This window comes from Lacerta agilis, chromosome 12 (genome assembly GCF_009819535.1).
Source record: "Lacerta agilis isolate rLacAgi1 chromosome 12, rLacAgi1.pri, whole genome shotgun sequence".
NCBI lineage: Eukaryota > Metazoa > Chordata > Lepidosauria > Squamata > Lacertidae > Lacerta > Lacerta agilis.
Window position 1 is genome coordinate 527,255 of NC_046323.1, and position 22,100 is coordinate 549,354.

The 22,100-nt window shown below is 45.2% G+C and overlaps 1 protein-coding gene across 1 annotated transcript in view; it reads right to left on the reverse strand.

The window, feature by feature from the left end:
* Window positions 1-22,100, reverse strand: part of IGFBP3 (insulin like growth factor binding protein 3) — a 47,492-nt gene that overhangs the window by 20,729 nt on the left and 4,663 nt on the right. The window contains exons 2-3 of the mRNA XM_033165557.1: window positions 14,610-14,830; window positions 6,193-6,312 (exon numbers count right to left, since the gene is read on the reverse strand). Of these exons, the coding sequence (XP_033021448.1) occupies window positions 6,193-6,312; window positions 14,610-14,830 (341 nt within the window). The remainder of the gene's footprint in view (window positions 1-6,192; window positions 6,313-14,609; window positions 14,831-22,100) is intronic.

The following is a 22,100-nucleotide window of genomic DNA, read 5'->3' on the forward strand; positions in this document are numbered from 1 at the left end:
TCCAACCTTCATAACAGAACCCACAATCAGGATAAAATTTGATACCTAACCAACACAATGGTGGCACCAGAGCGTACAACACACACACACACACCCTAACACACCAATGATGTTGCTATTTATACTGGCAACATTGCTTCTGAACCTTATACACAACATTGGCATCACAAAGATGCTTCACACCGTCTCGCTGGACACCCCCTATTGCAAAAGACAAGGGGATGGCCTGTCCCTGAACACGGCCCTCCACACCAGCTGAGACCCAGGACCAACCGGCTAATCGCCAAAGGGTCCAAAATACCCCAAACAAACACATATATGACTACATATAGGAAACCCTTTACAACCTACCCCCCACTCTTTAACCCAAATCTAACTCCAACCCCACTAGCCCCCTACCCACCACACCCTAGGTCAGCGCAACTCCATTGGTTCACTAAACAACACAAAGTGAGAGACACAGGACAACCTGGACAGGTTGGCAAGGAATCGTCCTACACAATAGGAAGCAAGATGGCTAACTTAAAAGCAATTACACTAAACGTGAGGGGGTTGGGAAACCCCATCAAAAGAAAACGCATCACGTCATACATAAATAACATGAAACCACACATCACCTTCCTACAAGAAATACACAACCCACCCAAAGGGAGCAAACTCCTGAGCGACCCCCACTTCAGTCAACAATGGGTGGCAAATGGCTCAGGAAAAGCCCGAGGGGTAGTTGTGATACTTAGTGGAGACCTGAACTTCAAAGCCACAACAGTCCTAAAGGATAAAAAAGGCAGATTCATTTTCATTAAAGGGACATTAGATGGCAAAATTAAACTGGCAATCGGCTCTATATACGCCCCAAACTTGAAACAACTAGAATTCTTCCAGAAGACACTAAACAAGTTCCTCTCCTTCTCTGTAGGGAAAGCAATCATAGGAGGTGACCTCACCCTAAATATGAAAGGCATATCCCTGAAAAACACTAACCCTACAACCTCATGGGCAACCTTCCTAAAAAATAAAACACCCTACAGTCAGGGACTCTTACAAGCTACTAAAAATGCAAAAAAACAGGGTTCTTTATGACATCTGGGGCGAGCAAAACCCAGGAGACACCAGCCATACATTCCAATCCGGACGCCATGGTACAGCATCCAGACTGGACAGCATTCTGCTCACACAAGGTCTGATCCCTTTAGTGCAGGGGTGGCCAACTTCCAAGAGACTGTGATCTACTCACAGAGTTAAAAACTGGCCGTGATCTACTGCCTTTTGGGGGGTTCAGGTCAAAGTTGTTGAGGAGGAAAGCGACATTGAGCTTGTGTTAGGAAGGAAAGCCCTGTTTTTGGTGGGTCTGGTCATTTTAGGGGTGGGGGGCAAAGATGTTGAGTTTTTTTAGGGGAGCCAAAGTTTTTTAGTTTCTTTGTGGGGAGCCACTGATCTACCAGTGATCTACCACAGACATCCAGTGATCTACCAGTAGATCATGATCTACCTGTTGGACATGCCTGCTTTAGTGGAATCAACAAACATAGGCAACATCAAAATCACAGATCACACCCCAGTAGAAGTCATGGTTAAAATAGGAGAAGAAACACAAACCACCCCATCATGGTCCTTCAGTCCCACCCTAACTACAAACAAATTAGAGAGAGTCTCACAAAAACTCTCCAAAACTACTTCAAGGAAAATGATGTAGACAATATAACAGCCCCCCTCTTATGGGACGCAATGAAAGCGGTTACCAGAGGAGCTTGCATAAAAGAGAAAGCACTGCTTAAAAAACAAACCTCCTCAAAAATTAACAATTTAGAACAAGACATCACTGCCCTCTTATCACGCTACAAACAAACAGGATCTAAAAAACTCCTTCAACTTATAGAACAAAAAAGAAGAGAAATAGACTCCCTAGAAATCAACAAAACAATGATCAACATTTTATACTCTAAACAGCGCTTCTATTAATATGGAGGGAAAAACTCCACACTATTTCCAAATAGATGTAGGAAAAAAGCACTCAAAGCATCACCAAAAAAGATGGCAACACGACATTCTCCCCCAAAGAAATAACTTCAGAATTTGCAGAATTCTACTCCAACCTATACCTCCCATAACCCACCTGAGAAGGAAATCAGAGAATTCCTAACACAAGAAATACAGGACAAATAAATAGAAGACACCCCAATGCCCTGGTTAGCACAACACCAATTACACACCCTCTTAAACAATCCAGCAGTAAAATCAGCAGCAACTAGACCGCTGACAACCTTCGAAAACCTCATCCTAATGACAAAGGGACATGGCAGAGGGATAGTATCCACAATATACAAAATACTACTCAAGAATCCCACGAACCCCCTAGACACAGTCAAAAAACAATGGAAGGATGACATAGGATACGAAATCAACCCCACCCAATGGACCAGAATATGGTCTAAACCCCCCTTTAAATCCCTATCAACGAAAAGAAAAGAACGCACCCTAAAGCTAACCTACAGGTGGTATTTTAACGCCAAGAAAATTGGCACTAATACGCCCAGGAACCTCACCAAAATGCTGGAGAGGGTGCACCTCCACAGGCACATACTTCCACATGTGGTGTGAGTGCCCCAAAATCCAACCATTCTGGACAACAACCATACGAGAAATATGTAAGATAACCAAGCAAGTGTTAGAAATCACCCCAGAATTGGTCTTACTAAACATCTTCCAAGACAATAATGCCCACTTACACCACAAAGAACTCATAACCCATCTACTTTCAGCAGCCAGAAACATCATAACCAGACACTGGAAAGAACTGTCAGGAGTAAGCTTGGACCAATGGTACCAAGTAGTATAGGAAACAGCCCTACTAGAAAAACTAACCAGTAAGCTGAAAATGACACGGGGACAAACAGAAGACACCTTTACCCCAGTATAATTTCCCTTCATCACACACACAACCCAAGAGAATGACAAAAATCTACCGACAGCATACAAATCAATATGGCTAACCTGATCAAAAACACCCACCCACCCCACTCACACAGGAAACCAAAGATCACCACAGCCAACCACAAATGAACAATCACACCCTACGCCAACCCCGACCACTCTCACCGCCAAAGGAGCACAAGTGAACAACAGAGAACCTACATAAACAACGCTGGCACCAAACCCTACATATATTAAGTAAAATAGAAACACCGTTACCCCACCCCACCCATCTCCCCATCCCACTCACTTCTTTCCCCCCTTTCTTCCCAATGTCTCAACAACCAAAACTGATTTGTAAAAATGTTACTGGTACATGGAAAAAATACGAGAGAGACATTTCACACACCTTTGTAAATCAAGAAAATCTTTAATAAAAAATACTTTAAAAAAGAAGAAGAAAAGAAAACCACAAGAAGCTAGCAGTTGGAGAGAATAACTCATGCTTTCAGCTGTTTCTATCCTAATGCACAGAGTAAAGGAAACAAGCAGGGTGAATTTGAGCTCTTAATACAGGATGATGAATATGACCTAATAGGCATTACTGAAATCTGGTATGAGACTCATGACTGGAATGTAGAAATTGAGCAGTGTAACCTATTAAAAAAGGATTTACCAAACAGGAAGGAAGGAGTAGCATTATATACAAATGATGTGTACAACTTGTGAAGAGATCTATGACTTGGAGCATGGAAGGCAGATCTGGGTAAAAACTGTAGGAAAGGGAAACAACAGTGACCTTACAGTGTGTGCCTGCCACAGACCTCGAAGCCAGACTGAAAACTTGGATGATGTCTTCCTAGATCAGATCATCAAACATTCAAATAGGAGAAATATATTAGTCATGACAGACTTCAACTGTCCCAATATTTAAAGGGTACTAAAGGAGCTTGCGGATATAATCTCAGAGCGTCTGTCTAATATTTGAGAATTTTTAGAAAACAGGTGAGGTCCCTGTGGAATGGAGGTGGGCAAATTTCTCCATCTTCAAATGCGGGGTGGGGGTGGGGTGGGGAAGACCTATATTGGTCAGCTTGACATCAATACCAGGAAAGGGCAGGTTATTAAATGGTCAGTCTGTGAGCGCCTAGAAAAGGATGCTGTGATTACCAAGACCCAGCATCGGTTTCTCAAAAATAAGTCAAGCCACGTGAACCTCTCTTCTTTTTTTTGAAGGAGTTACAAGCTTGGTGGATCAGGAGATGGCATTGGATGTAGTGTATTTTGTTTCAGTAAGGCTTTTGACAAAGTCCCCCATGATACATGTGAGCTGGAAGAGATAATCATTAGGTGGATTTGTAGCTGGGTGGCAGACCAAACCCAAGAGTGCTTACTAATGGTTCCTCATCATCCTGGAAAAAAGTGACAAGTGGGGTGCTGAAGGGTTATGTCCTGGGTGCATAGCTGCTCAACATCTTTATAAATGACTTGGATGAAGAAATTGAGGAGGTGCTCATCCAATTTGCAAATGACACCAAACTGGGAGGAGTAGCTAATGCTTTGATTGAACAAAATGAATTTTAATAGAGATAAATGTAAGGTTCTACACTTAGGAAGGAATAACCAGCTGCACAAATATAAGATGGGAGACAACTAGGCTACATCAACAGAAGTCTTATATTCAAACTGAGGGAAATCACAGTCCTGCTATATTCTGCCTTGATCAGACCACACCTGGAATACTGTGTCCAGTTCTGGGCACCACTGTTTAAGAAGGTTATTGACAAGCTGGATCATGTGCAAAGGAGAGAGACCAAGATGATCAAGGGTCTAGAAACCAAGTCTTATGAGGAATGGTTAAGGGAGTTGGGTATGTTTAGCCTAGAAGAGGAGACTGAGAGGAGATAGGATAGCCATCTTCCAGTATCTTAAGGGCTGTCAAATGGAGGAGGGAGCATGCTTGTTTTCTCCTGCTCTGGAGGGTAGGACTTGAACCAATGGCATCAATTTACAAGAAAAGAGATTTCTGCTAAACATTCGGGAAAACTTACTGACAGTAAGAGCTGTTCGGCAGTGGAACAGACTGCAATGAGAGGTGGTAGACTCTCCTTCCTTGGAGGTTTTTAAGCAGAGGTTGGATGGCCACCTGTCATGGATGCTTTAGCTGAGATTCCTACATTGCAGGGGGTTGGACTAGATGACCCCTAATGCTAATTTTATGATTCTGTGATTGCCTACAGGAGTAAAATTCAGTATATTACACTCCTCCTCAAAGATCCTCAATGGCTTCAGTTTGTTATTGGGTCAAATTCAAGGTGCTACTTCTACCATATAAAGCCCTAAATAGTTTGGTGCCAGTATAAATGAAGGGTAGCTTTACTCTGTGTGCAGTCACTCAAGCACTTCAATTTGCAGAAGTCAAGAGAGCCTCTCGGGCAGATATTAACAAATAGGTAGGTTAATAGGGGACGAAAGACACCTTCAAGTATTGCAACACAGTTCTGATTAAATGAAAATTCTGCACTGTCCTAATTCATGTAAGTGAGGGTCAGTGCGCATACAGAGAAAAAAAATAAGAGGCAAAAGTGCAAAACTAAAAGAGAAAACAAGACGCAAAGTCTGCAAGGTTGGCTCTTTGGTGGTGCATGTTTATGTCTGAACTAACCAAGGTGTGGATAGGTCTGGTGGTCTGCAATTGTCAAGAAAGGTCATAATCTCATGGGGCAGGTGCCCCAAATCCAGACTGCTTCAGATGCCAGCATTACTTAGAAGTAAATGTTCTGGGTGCATATAACTTTCTTGATCACACGACCTAAATTTTGGAAGCAATCCTCAGCAGCATGTAAAGGATACATATGTGACGTTGCTCAGGTTGCTGTCTGTAACATTACCTACTCATTTTTTCTAGGAACCCTTAAGCAGCTAATTACTGTTCAAAGCATTGATCTATTACAGCCATATACTCATTTTGCTGTCCATCCTCTCTTCTTTTTCAGAGAGCGGCTTCTTTTTTCAGTGAAGGGTACTGGAAACTAGGGCCAGGGTCAAGCTCATCTGTGACTTGGCAGGGGTTTCTCCAATTTGATCTGTTGTTATTGACATCAATTGCATCTGACAAGAAGCATTGGAGCTAAGCCAGCAGGTGCCCCAAACTGCTGTTATTTGATAAAAATGGCATGGGCTGAATATTAATTATTTGTTGTTCAGTGATATTTTATTGGAATTACTGACTATAACAGATGAAGGAAGGAAAAACATAAATGGCCGAGAAATTTCACTCACCTGTTTTTTCTTGTAGAATCCCTTCTTGTCACAATTCGGAATATGCAATCCTCTCGGGCTTAAGACATTCAGAATCTTTAGGTTGTTTAATGTGTCTTCCATTTGTCTGCGACAAGGACCCTGCCAATTATAATGATTGCTTATTTATTCCCACAAATCAGAAAATCCTTATATGCCAATACTCTTGGCATTCTATTTTACACTATGCTAAACACTTGTATTAAGTGTTGTATTAAGATGGAGAAACAAATTTTGACTAAAATCGCAAAAGAACACTAAAGGGTTAAGGAAGGACATTTCCTTAGCCCTGGATGAAGCCTCCAGAGGGGTGTCACTGTGGGTTTTTGACCCGGGTGAAATAAAGCCTAGTTTCGCTCCGTCTTAGCTGAAGGTTTCTTGAATATTAGAGAGCCAACTTTGTCGTCACATAAAGGCAGCTGGCCTCACACATCTGCCTATCAAGCATTTGGCTGCTTTAACTACTATTTTACACAGCAGATTGTAACTAGGCTTGTATTTAAAAAATTAAAAAAATGCTCCCAAGCTAACTGTAACCACGTAGAGAACTGCATTTAGGGATCAAATAAACTGCCACCTCACTGTGAAGACATTTGGTGGGGAGAAGGGAACATCTAAATCCAGCACCAGCCCCCCTTTAGAGTAGCTGATTATCCCACGAACCTCATCCACACTCACCTATTGCACCACACTTTCCAGGCTCAACTCCACACTTTAAAGCTCTGCATCCAAGTGCCTTTTTTTGGGGGGGGGGGGGTATTTTTTAGCCCCTTTGCTTTTCCCAGGATACCTGCTCTTTAACACTGGATCAGAACAAACAGCAATTCGGATTTTCGTCAGATTGCAGTTTGCTCCAATTCAGTGGTAAAGAGCAGGCTTTTGCAGGAAACACAGCAGGGAATTTAAAAAGGCACTCAGAGACAGAGCTTCAGTGGAGCTGTGCCCAGAAACACAACACAAAAGGAAGTCTGCATGAGCCTTATGGAAATAAACTGTCTGACAGCCTCAGTTTGGGTGTGAAACTCACCATTGCCCTTGATACCTGCATGTGAGCATCTACTTCCGCATGTGCAAAGCCTTACAGGAAACCAGCCAACCCACCCAAGGCTGGTGCATTTAAAAAAAAAAACTATACCTAAACTGAACAAATGTTCTACATATTTAGGGCAATGGCTTGGATCCTAAGATCAACTCTGGGAGAAGGCCTGGGGGCTACTAGGATCCAAAGCAGATTTGGGACACTTCTACCACAGCAGCAGTCTCTCATGCCCCAAGCCCATGGTGGTAGTTTGGGGGGGTGTCTCCTGACCATCTGGAGTAGTTTTGGGGAGCACACATGGCCACAGGAGTAGCAGCAGAATTTCCTTACGTTAAGCTGTTTTAGGACCCACAAAATTAACCACAATATGGCCATTTTGTTTACACAGGCATTTTAACTCCAGGCAGCAACCAATTTGCACGGGGATTATGTTTGTTATGTTTTAAGGGCACTTCCAGGTTTCGCATGAAGCATGCACACATGGTTGCACAGATTGGACACACCTAAAATGTTTGCTGCCTATATCTCTGTTTGGCAATTGGCAATTTGGGGCTCAGGTAGGTAGCCATGTTGGTCTGACGCAGTTGAAATAAATTTAAAAATAAAAAAATTGTCCAGTAGCACCTTAGAGACCAACTAAGTTTGTTCTGGGTATAAGCTTTCGTGAAGAAGTGTGCATGCACATGAAAGCTTATACCCAGAACAAACTTAGTTGGTCTCTAGGGTGCTACTGGACAATTTTGGGGGGGGGGGGCTGTATTTCTTTTTTTTACATTTGTTTATTGTTTTATCATACACAACTGCAAACATTTTAAAGATGTTTAGCATAATTCTAATTGCAGTGTAATATTGCCAGGCTGCCAGAAAAGCCCTTCCGTCTGTAAGCAGAAACAGGCATGGCTTCACAGTACAGTGGTACCTCAGTTTTCAAACATCTCCATTGACGAACATTTCGGTTTCCGCACGTCATAAACCCAGAAGTAAATGCTTTGGTTTTCTAACATGCCTCCGAACTCAAACATGCCACGCGACTTCCATACTGAGTTTTCCATATTGAGGCTTCCATATTGAGTTTTTGGTTTTTGAACATTTCAGAACTCAAACGGTATTCCAGAACTGATTACGTTTGAAAACCGAGGTACCACTTTAATTAACTTTTTTGCCCAATAACCAAGTAATTCACAGCACATCCATCAGCTAAGCAAGTCAGTTGCAGAAGCTAAAGTTCTGTCCTCTCATCCCTCATATTTATACCTCCCTCTGTGCTTTTTTCACTCGGCTTTTCTCAATTGTTCTAGCCTTTTCTTGACTCTTCTTTCCTGCGCTGGGAGTGGGGAGGAGAAGGAGGTGAATCAGGACTGTATTGCAGGACAGGAGACACCTCCCCTGCTCCTTCTCTCTCTGTGTCTGTGGCTACCTCAAGCCTCTCCCCTTCCTCCTCACTCTCGGCTGATGATTCCTCCCTGTCTCTCCAGCCTGAACCTGGTTCAAAGTCCCCTTCCCCCTCAGGTGCCTCCTGGACCACCAGCTGCCACCCAGCCAGTCCCTGACACCAATTCAGTTCACTGAGCCAATATTCAAAATACCACATCATGGTTGAAACTTAAGATCAAGTTGCCCTGGGATTTTGCAGTGTGGTTTCACCACATGCTAGTTTAACAACACACAAAAGGCATCTTCTTTCTTCTTTAGTGGGGGCACAAAAAACACCTTTTTTGCTCTTTGGGGCTTCTTCATTTTAGGAAAAGTATTTGTGTAAAATGCAGATTATTTCCAGTGCCTTTGGCTGGTGCATAGGGTTTCAGATACATTGTCTCAATGATCGTTGTATCAACCCTGCAAGATCCCCTGGGCAGTAGATCTCCTGTAGGTGGGCTCTGTGTGTGCTGAGCTTAAGGTTGCCTCATGAGCTCGAGGCTGACAGATCTGAACAAGAGACTATCTGGTTCAGAACTACAACTATAACATCATCCAGATTGACAGACTTTTTTGAACAAGGAATACATGCTCAGGTGAAAACTTTCTCGCATTGGCATAGTCGAAACAAAATAGGAAATTCTTTCCAGTAGCACCTTAGAGACCAACTGAGTTTGTTCTTGGTATGAGCTTTCGTGTGCATGCACACTTCTTCAGATACACTGAAACAGAAGTCACCAGATCCTTAAATATAGTGAGGGAGTGGGGAGGGGTATTACTCAGAAGGGTGGTGGGAATGGGTGATCAGCTGATAGGTGTGGAAAACCTGGTCACTCTTAACGGCTGCAATTAGTCTTGCAGGGAAAGGCAAGGGGTGAGATGGCTAAAGATAGCTTTGTTATGTATAATGAGATAAGAATCCAATGTCTTTGTTCAAACCAGGTTTCTCCATGGTTTTAAGTTTGGTGATTAGTTGCAATTCAGCCACTTCTCTTTCCAGTCTATTTCTGAAATTTCTTTGTATTAAGACAGCTACTTTGAGATCTTTTATAGAATGTCCTGGGAGATTGAAGTGTTCTCCTACTGGTTTCTCTGTCTTGTGATTCCTGATATCAGATTTATGTCCATTTATCCTTTGGCGTAGGGTTTGGCCTGTTTGTCCAATATAGAGAGCTGAAGGGCACTGTTGGCATTTGATTGCATACACAATGTTGGAAGATGAGCAATTAAATAGTCCTGAGATGGTGTGTTTGATGTTGTTGGGACCAGTAATGGTGTTGTCCGGGTTTATGTGGCAGCAAAGTTGGCATCTGGGTTTATTGCAGGCTCTGGTACCAGTGTCCATGTTGAGTCCTGTTGTTGTATTATTGTGGGTGAGGAGCTGTTTGAGATTGGGTGGCTGTTTGTAGGCGATGTAGGGTCTTCCTCCCAGAGCTTGAGAAAGAGAACTGTCATTGTCTAGGAGAGGTTGTAGATCTCTGATGATGCGTTGTACTGTTTTAACTTGGGAGCTGTATGTGATTACTAGTGGTGTTCTGTTATTTTCTTTTTTGGGTCTGTCTTGCAGCAAGTTCTCTCTGGGTATCAGTCTGGCTCTGTTGATCTGTTGTTTAACTTCATCAGGTGGATATTTTAGTTCTAAAAAGGTTTGCTGTAGATCTCTTAGGTGAGAGTCTCTATAGAGTTGGAACAGATGCGGCTGTAACGTAGGGCCTGGCTATATACAATGGATTGTTTGGTATGTTTGGGATGGTAGCTAGAAGCATGTAGATATGTTTGTCGGTCAGTTGGTTTACGGTATAAGGTGGTGTCTATGTGTCCATCCTGTATTTTTATAGTAGTGTCCAAAAAGTGTATTTCTTGCATAGATTGGTTCATTGTTAGGTTGATGGTGGGGTGAAAGTCATTGAATGTCTGGTGGAAGGTGTCCAGGGTCTGGAGGCAAAATCTCAGCTGCTTCACTCTCCCATCCTGTTGCTGCCACACTCCCGAGAGCTAAGCCGTGATGGAGCAAAGGGTCATGTAGGAACCTGGGGCTGTGGTCGTCTCACTCCCAACAAACCACAAGCTGCTATGAGCCCGTTCTTCATTAACAGCTCACAGCTTCTTCAGGGGGGGAAAGCCCAACCCTGGACTCAGACGTAACACTAAACCGAACCACAGCTTCACTTTGGGCAGCACAGAGGAAGGAGAAGAAGAGGAGGAGGAGGAGGAAGAGTATGGGCTCAATATCCCGTCTTTCACTCCCTTTAAGGAGTCTCTAAGCGGCTAACATTCTCCTTTCCCTTCCTCCCCCACAACAAACACTCTGTGAGGTGAGTGGGGCTGAGAGACTTCAGAGATGTGTGACTAGCCCAAGGTCACCCAGCAGCTGCATGTGGAGGAGCGGAGACACGAATGCGGTTCACCAGATTACGAGACTACTGCTCTTAACCACTATGCCACACTGTCTCTCAAGGACTGGAAGAGGAGCACAGGCTCTCGGGTTTTGCTCTAGGCACCATGTTGTGGGCAAAGGAGACCACTGGCTTTGAAAGAAATCACTGCTTCCCCCCACCCCTTTATAGCCTGTTTGAATAAAAAAGAATGTCAGGCACAAACCCTCTGCCTTTCTCCCAAGCCCTGTGTCTTGCCACTCCTGAAGCAGTTGCGGAAAGGTAACAAAGGAGGCAAAACTGCAAGAGAGTCCTGGTTTTTCTCACTTTCTCCATTCTGCAGCAAAAGCCAAGCCCTGGTCTCTTAAGGAAGCCTCTGCACATGCTGTGGGCAGTGGGGGGAGTGGTGGCAAGGAGAGCCACATTGATATTTGCAACCCGCAGATAGCTCTAACCTCCAGAGCAGCTTTAGGAGATTAGGAGACAGAGCCCCTTTTAAAGCCAAGGTGAACAGGCAGGGCTTGGGCTATGACTATCGATTAAACAGCTGTTTTGGGAGACCAAAGAGAACATGTCCCAAGGAATCCAATGCTTCTGGCTATATCCCAAAAATGTACAGCAAGCCTGTCAGTGACAGAACTTGGGGTCTCAACGCCAGCCCCCCCATCTCCTACTCGAGTTGGCACGCTTGCCAGAACTCCAAGCACGTCTGAGGCTATTTAGCAACATATTTAGGGTCCTTCTGACCAGGACACCCCCTCAGCTATGTGGGGACTTGCAGCAGCCTAGTTGTCTCATGCCACGGAGATAACATCAAATGCCTGAGTCGTGTGGGAAGGGTTCCCAATGGGACGGTTTCCCAGGAATGGGGAACTCATGGCTCTCCAGAGACTGCCCAACTCCAACTGCCATCAGCCCCAGGCAACACAGCAAAAGATCAACAATGATAAAGCCACAGGCCAACAACATTAGGAGGATCCCAGGTTCCACATCCTGACTTACAGCATCATCCTAGTTCCTGCCCTGCTAGGATGAGATCAGAAAGGGCCCCTATTCACAAAAGAGCCATTGTGGAGCAATATGATTACTAAAAAATTGTGATATACTTCGTTAGCACATTTTGTAGCACAGTATAGTAAACTTCCAATGAAGTTGTTCTCATTAATGCTCAGGAGAAGTAGTGAAACGATGGCAAAGCAGTTGCTAGCAGAAAGCGCATTGAGAGGTCCGTGCTCCAGCAGATCTCACTTGGGCTTTCATTTGGCACTTTTTTTACAGGTAACTTGTTTCTGAGGTAAAATGCATGAAAAAAATATTTTTAAATGCTCAAAAATAATTGCTTTATTAATTAAATATTCCAATTTCTCAATTAATCTGAATTTAACCACATAGTAAGGCATAGGTAAAGGGCCCCCTGACCATTAGGTCCAGTCGTGTCCGACTCTGGGGTTGTGGCGCTCATCTTGCTTTATTGGCCGAGGGAGCCAGCGTACAGCTTCCAGGTCATGTGGCCAGCATGACTAAGCCACTTCTGGTGAACCAGAGCAGTGCACGGAAACGCCGTTTACCTTCCCACTGGAGCAGTACCTATTTATCTACTTGCACTTTGATGTGCTTTCGAACTGCTAGGTGGGCAGGAGCTGGGACCAGGCAATGGGAGCTCACCCCATCGCGGGGATTCGAACCGCCGACCTTCTGATCAGCAAGCCCTAGGCTCTGATCACTGTGGTTTAACCCACAGTGCCACCCGCGTCCCTATTGTAAGGCATAGGAGTTTCTAAATCTTCAGGCCCTTTTCCTTCTGGTCATCCAGCTGGTCATCCAGCAGACAGCAGGTGCAGTTATTGGGGAGCAGCCATCACGAATGAGGTTTTGCTTTTGTAATCACCACTGTCCTCTTTTCTCACCCATTGCCTGGATGGACTTTATCCTACTGGTCAAGTTTTTGAAATTCTGGCTGTCATCTCTCAATGAAACCAGGTCTGTTCATTGACATATTATCAACAATATTTCTGCTGCTTCCACTATTGCCGTTTCCCTTTTTATTTAAAAGAAAAATGCTGAGAAGATGGTCTTTGTGCTGTTTGCACTCAGAATAGACTGCAAAATTAAATCAGCATCTCTAAATACAAGTTATTGCAATGTCAGAACTTGAAGTTCCCCAGTTCGGAATCAGTCAACCTGTCTATGACCCTGTGAACACAAACCTTTGTGTTTCCTCCTTGTGAAAGAGAAGCAGCACCCTCTGAAAGCCGGGCACCCTTGGGCTCCCACTGGAACATTTTGTGACAAATGAACCAGGCAAGGCCACTTTTCACTTTCATCAGACTCTCTACATTTTCCATTTATGTAGGTTTTTGGAGTGGTCCCTCCCTAATTTTTTTCCTTTTCAACAGCACAAAGTTGTGTCTGAATCAGCCGTGAGTGTTTTGATGCACAGCCAAGAAAAACACAGCAACATTTTGTGTGCTGCTGGCATGGGGACCTGCCGCTTGCCTGCCAAGAGCAGTACATGAACCAGAGTATTCTCTGCTTCCGTTTCCTCCAGTCCGGCAGGTCTGCAGACTTTGTTCATGTCCTACACATAAGGAACAAGAAACAGTGGCCACTTCATCCTCTATGTGTGGTTTTTTTGACCCAGAGGCATTTTCAGCATGGCAGAGCAATCACTAGCAAAGCTAGACACTGCTTTGTGTGCAGAAGAAAACTTCTGATAGCCAGCCAAAAGTTGATACTAAGTCCTGCATTCACAGCACTTGCTATGACTGATTGCTTGGGATTACAGGCTCACAGACATAGACAGAAAGCAAGGAATTTTTATTTATTAGTCAATCTGTTGTGTCTGTAAGGGGAACAGGACATTGCCACCATAAAATCTTGTCCAGCCAGGCAGCTTAAGTATGGACTGGTGTGGAGAATCCTCTCTGAAACGTCACTTGTCTTCCTCAAACTTTTCCTTCCTTCAGGATGACTCAGATGTTTCAGCTAAACACAAACCTCATTTACCTTAACGTTTTGCGTTAGGAATGAGACAAGCCACGATTTATACCAGCTTTGCTTACTGGGCAGAGATATTCTCCACCAGCTGTGGATTCCCAACAGAACCCTCGGCTGCTGGTGAGAGAGATGGAGGAACACCCTCAGCATCACGTGACTAACAACCTCCGGGAATATTTGTTGTGGGATATTTAAAACTCCCTTGGGAAACAAGCCAATGAAACTCACTTTTCTGCTCTCAAAATTCCTCTGATATTTCTCCCAAACAGGAAGCTTCCACTTCTGCCTCAAAATTTCATTCGAGACAAAACCTGTGTCACCCCTGGTTCAGAGCTGTATGCAATGATCAAAAGAGGCACAGGGACTCTAACCTGCCTGTGAAGTGACTGCTGGTTGACAGATTAAATGTGATTGCAATGGTTCTGTGTAATTCAGCTGTCGTGATCAGTTCTAGTAATTCTGACCGCAACACAAGCTCAGACAACTAACAATATTTAGAGTCTGCATCCATTTAAAGTGATATTTAAAGAACACATGTATGTTGCTTTTTCTGTTAAATAAAAATTACTTACATATTCAGTCTCCTGCTTGGACTCAGAAGAGAAATTCAGTGTGTCTGTGCTTTGTGAATCGTATTTGTAGCGTTGGGTATTTTTGGCGTGCTCTTTCCTAATGACATCTATTTTGGTGTGGTGAGCATGTGACTTGGGTTCCAACAGTCTCTCTGTGTTGGAGACAGACTGATTCTCTGTGCTGCTGATGTTCTGGTCTTCCTCCGAATTGCTGGCATTCCCTTTAAACAAAAACAAATGTTCAAAAGTTAGCCCATTGTTTATTCATTGTAGTGGAAGAGCTTCCACATGATAATGTCTCCGAAGGTTATCATCATGGTACATTAGGATGGTGCACGGAGCATTCAGGATAGCAAAAATAAGAAACTACAACCTACTTTTTTACAATGGGGAGACAAAACAGGGGAGGGCAAACAATAGGGAAAAGGGGGTGAAAGTGAACGGACGAAGCTGCGCTTATGGAGGCTTTCATAAGCATAAAAAGGTTTCAGCTACTCAGGCCACAATGCTTAAAAACCAGGCACTTGTCCAGGAGGACTCCGCTGAAGTCAGTGCAGCTATTTTGGAGTAAGTGGTTTGAAGACAGCAGCCTCAATATCATAGAGACGGCAGAATCTATTTCCTGAACAGAAAGAGTTCAGTATTTTCATGACTGAAGGAACCTAGTGACTTTGCAACCAATCATGCCAGTGTTATTATTGGGTTGCAGGAGTTGTGTGTATTTCATTTATATTTAGATGTTTGAAACCTGTCCTATAAGTTCTAAATTGATTTGTTTTCACAGTCATAATTTTTAAACCACTAACATCTACCTTGCCTGAATTTGAAGCATTTCTACTTCTTACCAGGAGAGGGCAGATTTTGTCATGACTTGATCATTTCTGAAGTCTGGACCCCAATGAGAAGTTTGTCAGCAACTTACCCCCCTGCAAGGCATGCAAATATCTATACAGGTTATTTGTCCCTTGCAGGCATATGTTCATGTTGCATAAAATGCACTGTGAGAGTGCTTATATTTATGATTAACATGAAAAACAATGTGTTTTCTTCTGAATGAGGAGGAAACTAATAACGGAAGGTGACCCACCATCTATGACAAATGGGTTGATATTTATTTAAATGGCTATTCTAACCAATTGCTTATACAGCTGCTGTCATTGGGTTTTATTCCATGTTCTAAATTATTTCATATTTAATTCTGTTTAAATAAATCTATAATCTATTTGAAAGCTGTGAACATTGTTCTGCTATGATCCAGAAATAGACATTATGCTGATTTGGCTTTTGCTAAGCATTACAAAGAATTGCTTTCAAATATGGGACAGACACAATGCTTCCAGGTCTGCACAATATTTCGTCCTTGTGTGACTGCAGCCGGTTGCATTTGGTCTTGGATATTTCTAAAGGGAGCATCTCTCAAGCTCACTTCAGGCTTCCATTTCAGCTAAATGTCACCTGTGGCAATTACACTGGGAATGCACAACTATTAAATGAAGAGCAGGGAACTGCCTGGATTTAGAACAGACCACAGCAAATGTGTACTGACAGCTTTTTTCAAAATCACACAAGGCAAGAAGTTCTGCACTGGAGCTGAAGGCTGGAGCTGCAGAAAATGCAGCTGGTTGGCAAAGAGGGGGACCAAGGCATCACCTTCTGTCAGGTGGTTTTGGCACAGCTACCACTGACAATGGGCACTGGGACACACACAAAGCATAAATGTTTAAGATATGGGATTTGAGGAAGCAGAATATTCTGTTGTCTATAGGTGTTATCCGGAGCCTCAGCAACGTTTAAACCTCACACTGTTTGGAGTTTAAACAAAATAGAAAATTCTTGGTATGAGCTTTCGTGTGCATGCACACTTCTTCAGATACTTCTTCAGAAAGCTCATACCAAGAACAAACTCAGTTGGTCTCTAAGGTGCTACTGGTAAGAATTTTCTATTTTGTTTCGGCTATGGCAGACCAACACGGCTACCCACCTGTGTTTGGAGTTTGTTAATTTGGGTATTTTGCACAATTCAATTTAAAACATACACAAATAAAGTATGTTAATAAAGTCTGCACAAATTTTCTGTTTAAAAACCTTATTTTTGTTTTTAGATTTTTTTTCAAACATTCCATGTTACTTCATCATTCCCATCTGCATATATATATAGCTTTAGAAAATAGTTTGCGTATCTATTACCGGATCATGACTAACTTATTTATGTGATATGACAGGGAACTATTCATAAAAATAGCAACCTGATTTTCCCTCCCCCTTTGAACTTTGTGCATAGTTAGAAATAATTAGGTCCCACTGCCCAGGCATATATAGGCCTTTCCAAAGTTCAGAAGAGACTGAATGAGAAAAGACCCTGTTATTTTATACAACGGTTGCCAAGTTAGCTTCATCTCCTTTTATAGTTGCCTCAGTGTTATGTCGCGGGTGCAGTGTCTATACGATTTCAGCTCTTCGTGTAATCAGCTCTGGGTAGTGATTCAGCATGCTAGCAAGGATATGCTAGGAGTCAAGTCTAACAAGAACAATCTCCTTTATTGCAGTACGAACTTGACTGACTGGAGGGAAAGGGCGAGCTCCTTTTATACTCAGGAACAGGATTTGGGGAAAGGATACATTTAGATTTTGGCGGGACCCAATCAGAGTAAGGATCCAAATTGTGCCAACAAGTTAACCAATAGCAACTGTCACCGAACCTGTTTGAATCACCCTGGAGCAGGAAAGGTAGTTACAGAATTAGCAGTGAAACTCATGTATGCATATTAAACCAATACCTAACACCCCTCCCCTCCTAGTGTGCGAAGCACTCAAAGTCTCTCAAGTAATTTGGTGGCTGACGCTCCTGTTGGGATCTTCTAGCAAAAGGAGTGGCTGGTATCTGCTGCACCGGAACTTGGGGTGACGGTGGTGTAACAGGCAGGCTGGGCGCTGGAGACACATCACTGGCTGGGGGAAGCATCTCTGGAGAAGCAGCGATGCTGCTACCTTCCAGCGGAGGCATGTCCGAGTTGCTGGAACTGACCTGGCTGGGTGGTTGAATTAATCCGGTACCTGGCAAAATTTCTTCCTGGTCAGATGAATTACTGTCATCTTGGGTTTGATTGGGGGCCTGCCGATGCAGCTGATCTATATGTCGTCGCATCACCCGACCGTCATCCAGAGTAACGAAATATGAGACTGGTCCACTGGTGCGGGTGACAACACCTGGCACCCATGCCGGACCTCTGACGTAGTTTCACACCCAGACTAGGTCTTCTGGGGCTAGGTAGTGTGTGGTGTCCCTTTCAGCCTCTGGCCGAGCTCGAACAGATCGGGTCGGGTTTTTGTTCGGGTGTAAAAAGTCCTTGAGGGTGACCAGCCGACGGCCCATCAATAGTTCAGTGGGCGACTTGCCTGTGGCAGTGCAGGGTGTGGCGTGTTGCAAGAATAACATCCAGGCAATTCAGGCCGCCCAGTCCCTCTCCAGCGAGCGAGCGGTAGCCTCTTTCGCCATACGTACCATCCGCTCTGCCTGTCCATTTGACAATGGGTGGAATGGGGCAGACGTTGCCCTCCTAATGAAGTTGTCCGCCAGGAATGCCTTAAACTCCTGAGACACAAAGGCCATTCCATTGTCCGACACAACAGTCCCTGGCAGTATGACTGCAGCGGAGGTCATGCTGGGAACTACTGCCACTTCCAACCACTTTGAATACCTTCCCTTGGTGGGGTCCTGCAAAGTCAATGTGCAGACGGCTCCAGGGAGTCCGTGCCTGCTTCCATCAGTGGACTGGTGCCCAAGGTGCATGGTCGTACCCAAGTCTCAATGTCCTGGTCCATTCCCAGCCACCACACATAGCACCTAGCCAAGGATTTCATTCGGACCATACCTGGGTGCCCCATGTGGAGCGTGCCCAGCACCCTGTTCCTGAAAGGTTCCGGAATGATCACTCTGTCCCCCCACAGCAGGCACCCCTGGTGCAGCGAGAGCTCATGCTGCCTGGTCTTGAACGCCCTGAAACACTCTGGCTGGGGACCCCCTGGCCATCCCCTCCCCACCCAAGCAAGGACACAGGCAAGGACGGGGTCTCTCATTGTATGGGCGGCAATTTCGGGGGCCGTGACCAGAGGGCCTGGCAGCGCCGCCAACATCATGACGCGCTCAGCAGGCGCAGGGTCCCCATCAGAGATATGGGGCAAGGGCAGACGGCTTAGGGCATCCACATGGCAGAGACGTGTACCCTTTACATGACACAACTCATACTGATACCCATTTAAAAATATGTACCAACTGAGCATACGAGGAGAGAGCATCTGAGGGGTCTGTTTGTGAAGGAAGAACAACCCTAGCAGGAGCTTGTGATCGGTCTGGGTGGTGAAAGGCCGGCCGTATACATAATCATGGAACTTCTTAACACCCGCCACAATGGCCAAAGCCTCCTTGTCTATTTGAGCATAGTTGCACTCTGTAGTGGACAGAGTCTGTGAGTAAAATGAAATTGGCTGCTCTCACTCCCGTCAGGGTCCCTGTGGCTAAGGACAGCCCCCAGACCATACTGCGACACATCGCACACTAACACCAGCGGCTTGGACTCGTCAAAATGGGCGAGAATGCTCCGATTCGACAGCATACCCCTAAGCACATCAAATGCCCTCTGGTGGACCTGGGTCCAACACCAAATGCTTTTCTTTTCTAACAATCTGTGGAGGGGCTCCGCAATGGTTGCCTTATGAGGGAGAAAGGCGTGGTAAAAGTTGAGAAGGCCTAAGAAGGCCTGAAGTTCAGTTTTGTTCCCTGGCCGAGGAGCCTCCGCGATGGCCTGTGTCTTGGCCGCTATAGGGTGGATGCCAGCTGCATCAATTTTGTACCCCCCCCCCCAAATCGACCTTGGGCACCCTGAAAACGCACTTCTTTTTAAGCTTAAGCCCCGCATCCTGCAATCTGGTTAATACAGTGCAGACGCGCTCAAGCAGGTCCTGAGCATTTTCCCCAGCGATAAGAACATCAAAATAGGGTAAGACCCCTGGAAGCCCCCATAGGAGGTGCTCCATAAGCCCCTGAAAGATTCCAGGTACCACATTGACCCCAAACTGGAGCCTTTCTACGCTAAATGTGCCTTTGTGGGCGACGATGGTCTGAGCCTCAGCAGAGTGCTCTGACACTGGCAGTTGTTGGTACGCTTGAGCCAAGTCAAGTTTTGCAAACACAGTGCCCCCAGATAATGTAGCTAACAACTGAGAAACTACCAGAATGGGATATGAGTTTCCCAGTAAAGCTTTGATAATTGTACACTTGTAATCTGCGCATATGCGCACCTCCCCATTTGCCTTCAAGGGCATGACAATCGGGGTCTCCCATCTGGCTGATTCAACAGGTTGTAACACCCCTTGGGCTACAAGTTTGTCTAATTCTGCATCAATTTTTGGCTTAATGGTGAAGAGAACTCGCCTGGGCTTAAGCCGCATGGGAGCAATACTTTGACCAAGGGCAAAATCAATGGGCCCCCCCTTATAACACCCCAGGAATCCATCAAAAAACATTGCAAACTCCTGGTACAATACATCAAATTTTTCATTAGTAGCTGTAACAGAATTAAGGCCCGAGATCCCCAGTCCCAATGCCGGAAACCAGTCCGTGCCCAACAGATTGGGGTGGTTACCCCTAACAATCACGAGCTTCAGTACAGCCATCCGGACTCTGAATTGTACCTTGACGGAGCACATTCCCAAAATTGAGATGCGGCGGTGTATGACTGCAGCGTGGCTGGGAAAGGCTCCAATGAGGGAAACTTACCCCCCAAAAAGAAGGCGCGGGCAGTTCGGCCGGAGACCATGGAAAATCCCGACCCAGAGTCAACTTCCATGTCTCAAGGATGCCCTTCAATCTGGACACGGATGATTACCTTCTCCTGCACAGGGAAGGACACGGTCTTTCCGTTTATCACGGTGAGGTAGTTGCAGTCGTTGATGAGGTGAGTACTGGACACAGGTTTGCGGTGCAACGTCGTTGGGGACACTGCAGGGTCGGCGGTGGTGGAACGACAGACCCTTGCAATGTGGCCTAACCGCCTACATGCCCGACACGTGGAGTCGTGGAAACGGCAATTCTTCCTGTTGTGGAGCCCCCCACAGCCGGCACAAGTGGGGCGATGGTTCCTGGACACAGTGGTGCTCTGGCGGACTAACTCAACCCCTTGCATGGGGCTCTGGTCTGGACTAGCTACAGGATCTTCCATGAAATGGGTGGTGCTTAACGGTGCTTTCATTGGCTTGAGTGTTTCGGTGGACCCTTCCTTCTCCATGGCTTCCTGCAGAGCGGAGGCGAGAGTGACCTCTTCTTTCGCCATGATGCGGCGGTGGGCCTTGCTGCTACTGAGCCCACAGACAAAACGGTCTCTAAGGCTCTCCTCGACATTGGAGAACCCACAATGCTGGGCAAGCTTCCGCAGCTCGGCTAGGAACATCGCCGCAGACTCCCCTGTTTGCTGCTGCCGCTTGTAGAAATTGACCCGCCAGGACATCTTGGTCGCAGTCGGAGCCAAGTGATTGGTCATTTTGGCTGTGATGTCTGACCAATCGGCAGCCTGTAGTTTAACCGGCGCCAGCAGTGCCTTCGCTAGCTCGAAGGTCTCTGGGCCACAACAGCTGAGAAACGTGGCCCGCTTCTTGGCGTCATCTGTAATACCATGCACAGTTGCGTAGAACTTGAAACGCTGTACGTAATCTTCCCACTTGTGTGGACAGCTGAGCTGGAAGGGTTCCAACACTCTGACGGCCTCCATTCTGTTGCTGGTCTGGGTGATTGCTGCTGGTCAGTATAGATTTTGGCAGGACCCAATCAGAGTAAGGATCCAAATTGTGCCAACAAGTTAACCAATAGCAACTGTCACCGCACCCCGTTTGAATCACCCTGGAGCGGGAAAGGTAGTTACAGAACTAGCAGTGAAACTCATGTATGTATATTACACCAACACATAACACTCAGAATCACTCTAGAAAGGAAAAAAGGGATTGTATAAGCAATGTAGCCTTTTATGGGGGGGGGGAGTGGAGGAGATGTTTCGCCATGTCTTTGGAATCTCTGCAAGCCAAAAGCTCTGGCCAAGGCAATGGAAGAGGGCAATTGTTTCACCTACATAATCTTCAAAATATGAACACGTCACACAGCGAACAGGTCTGTGAATAATAATAATAATTTATTATTTCTACCCCGCCCATCTTCCTGGGTTTCCCCAGCCACTCTGGGCAGCTTCCAACAAAGATTAAAATACATTAAAATGTCACACATTAAAAACTTCCCTAACAGGGCTGCCTTCAGATGACTATCTTGCTTTGCTAAACATCCACACATGAAACCCCCAGCTGTGATGGATGAATGCTTCCCCTTAGACAGGCACAACACCGGTCTTTAGTTTTTTGTTGAACATGTAACCACAGAATCATAGAACTGTAGAGCTGGAAAGGACCCTGAGGGTCTTCTAGTCCAACCCCCTGCAATGCCGGACTCTC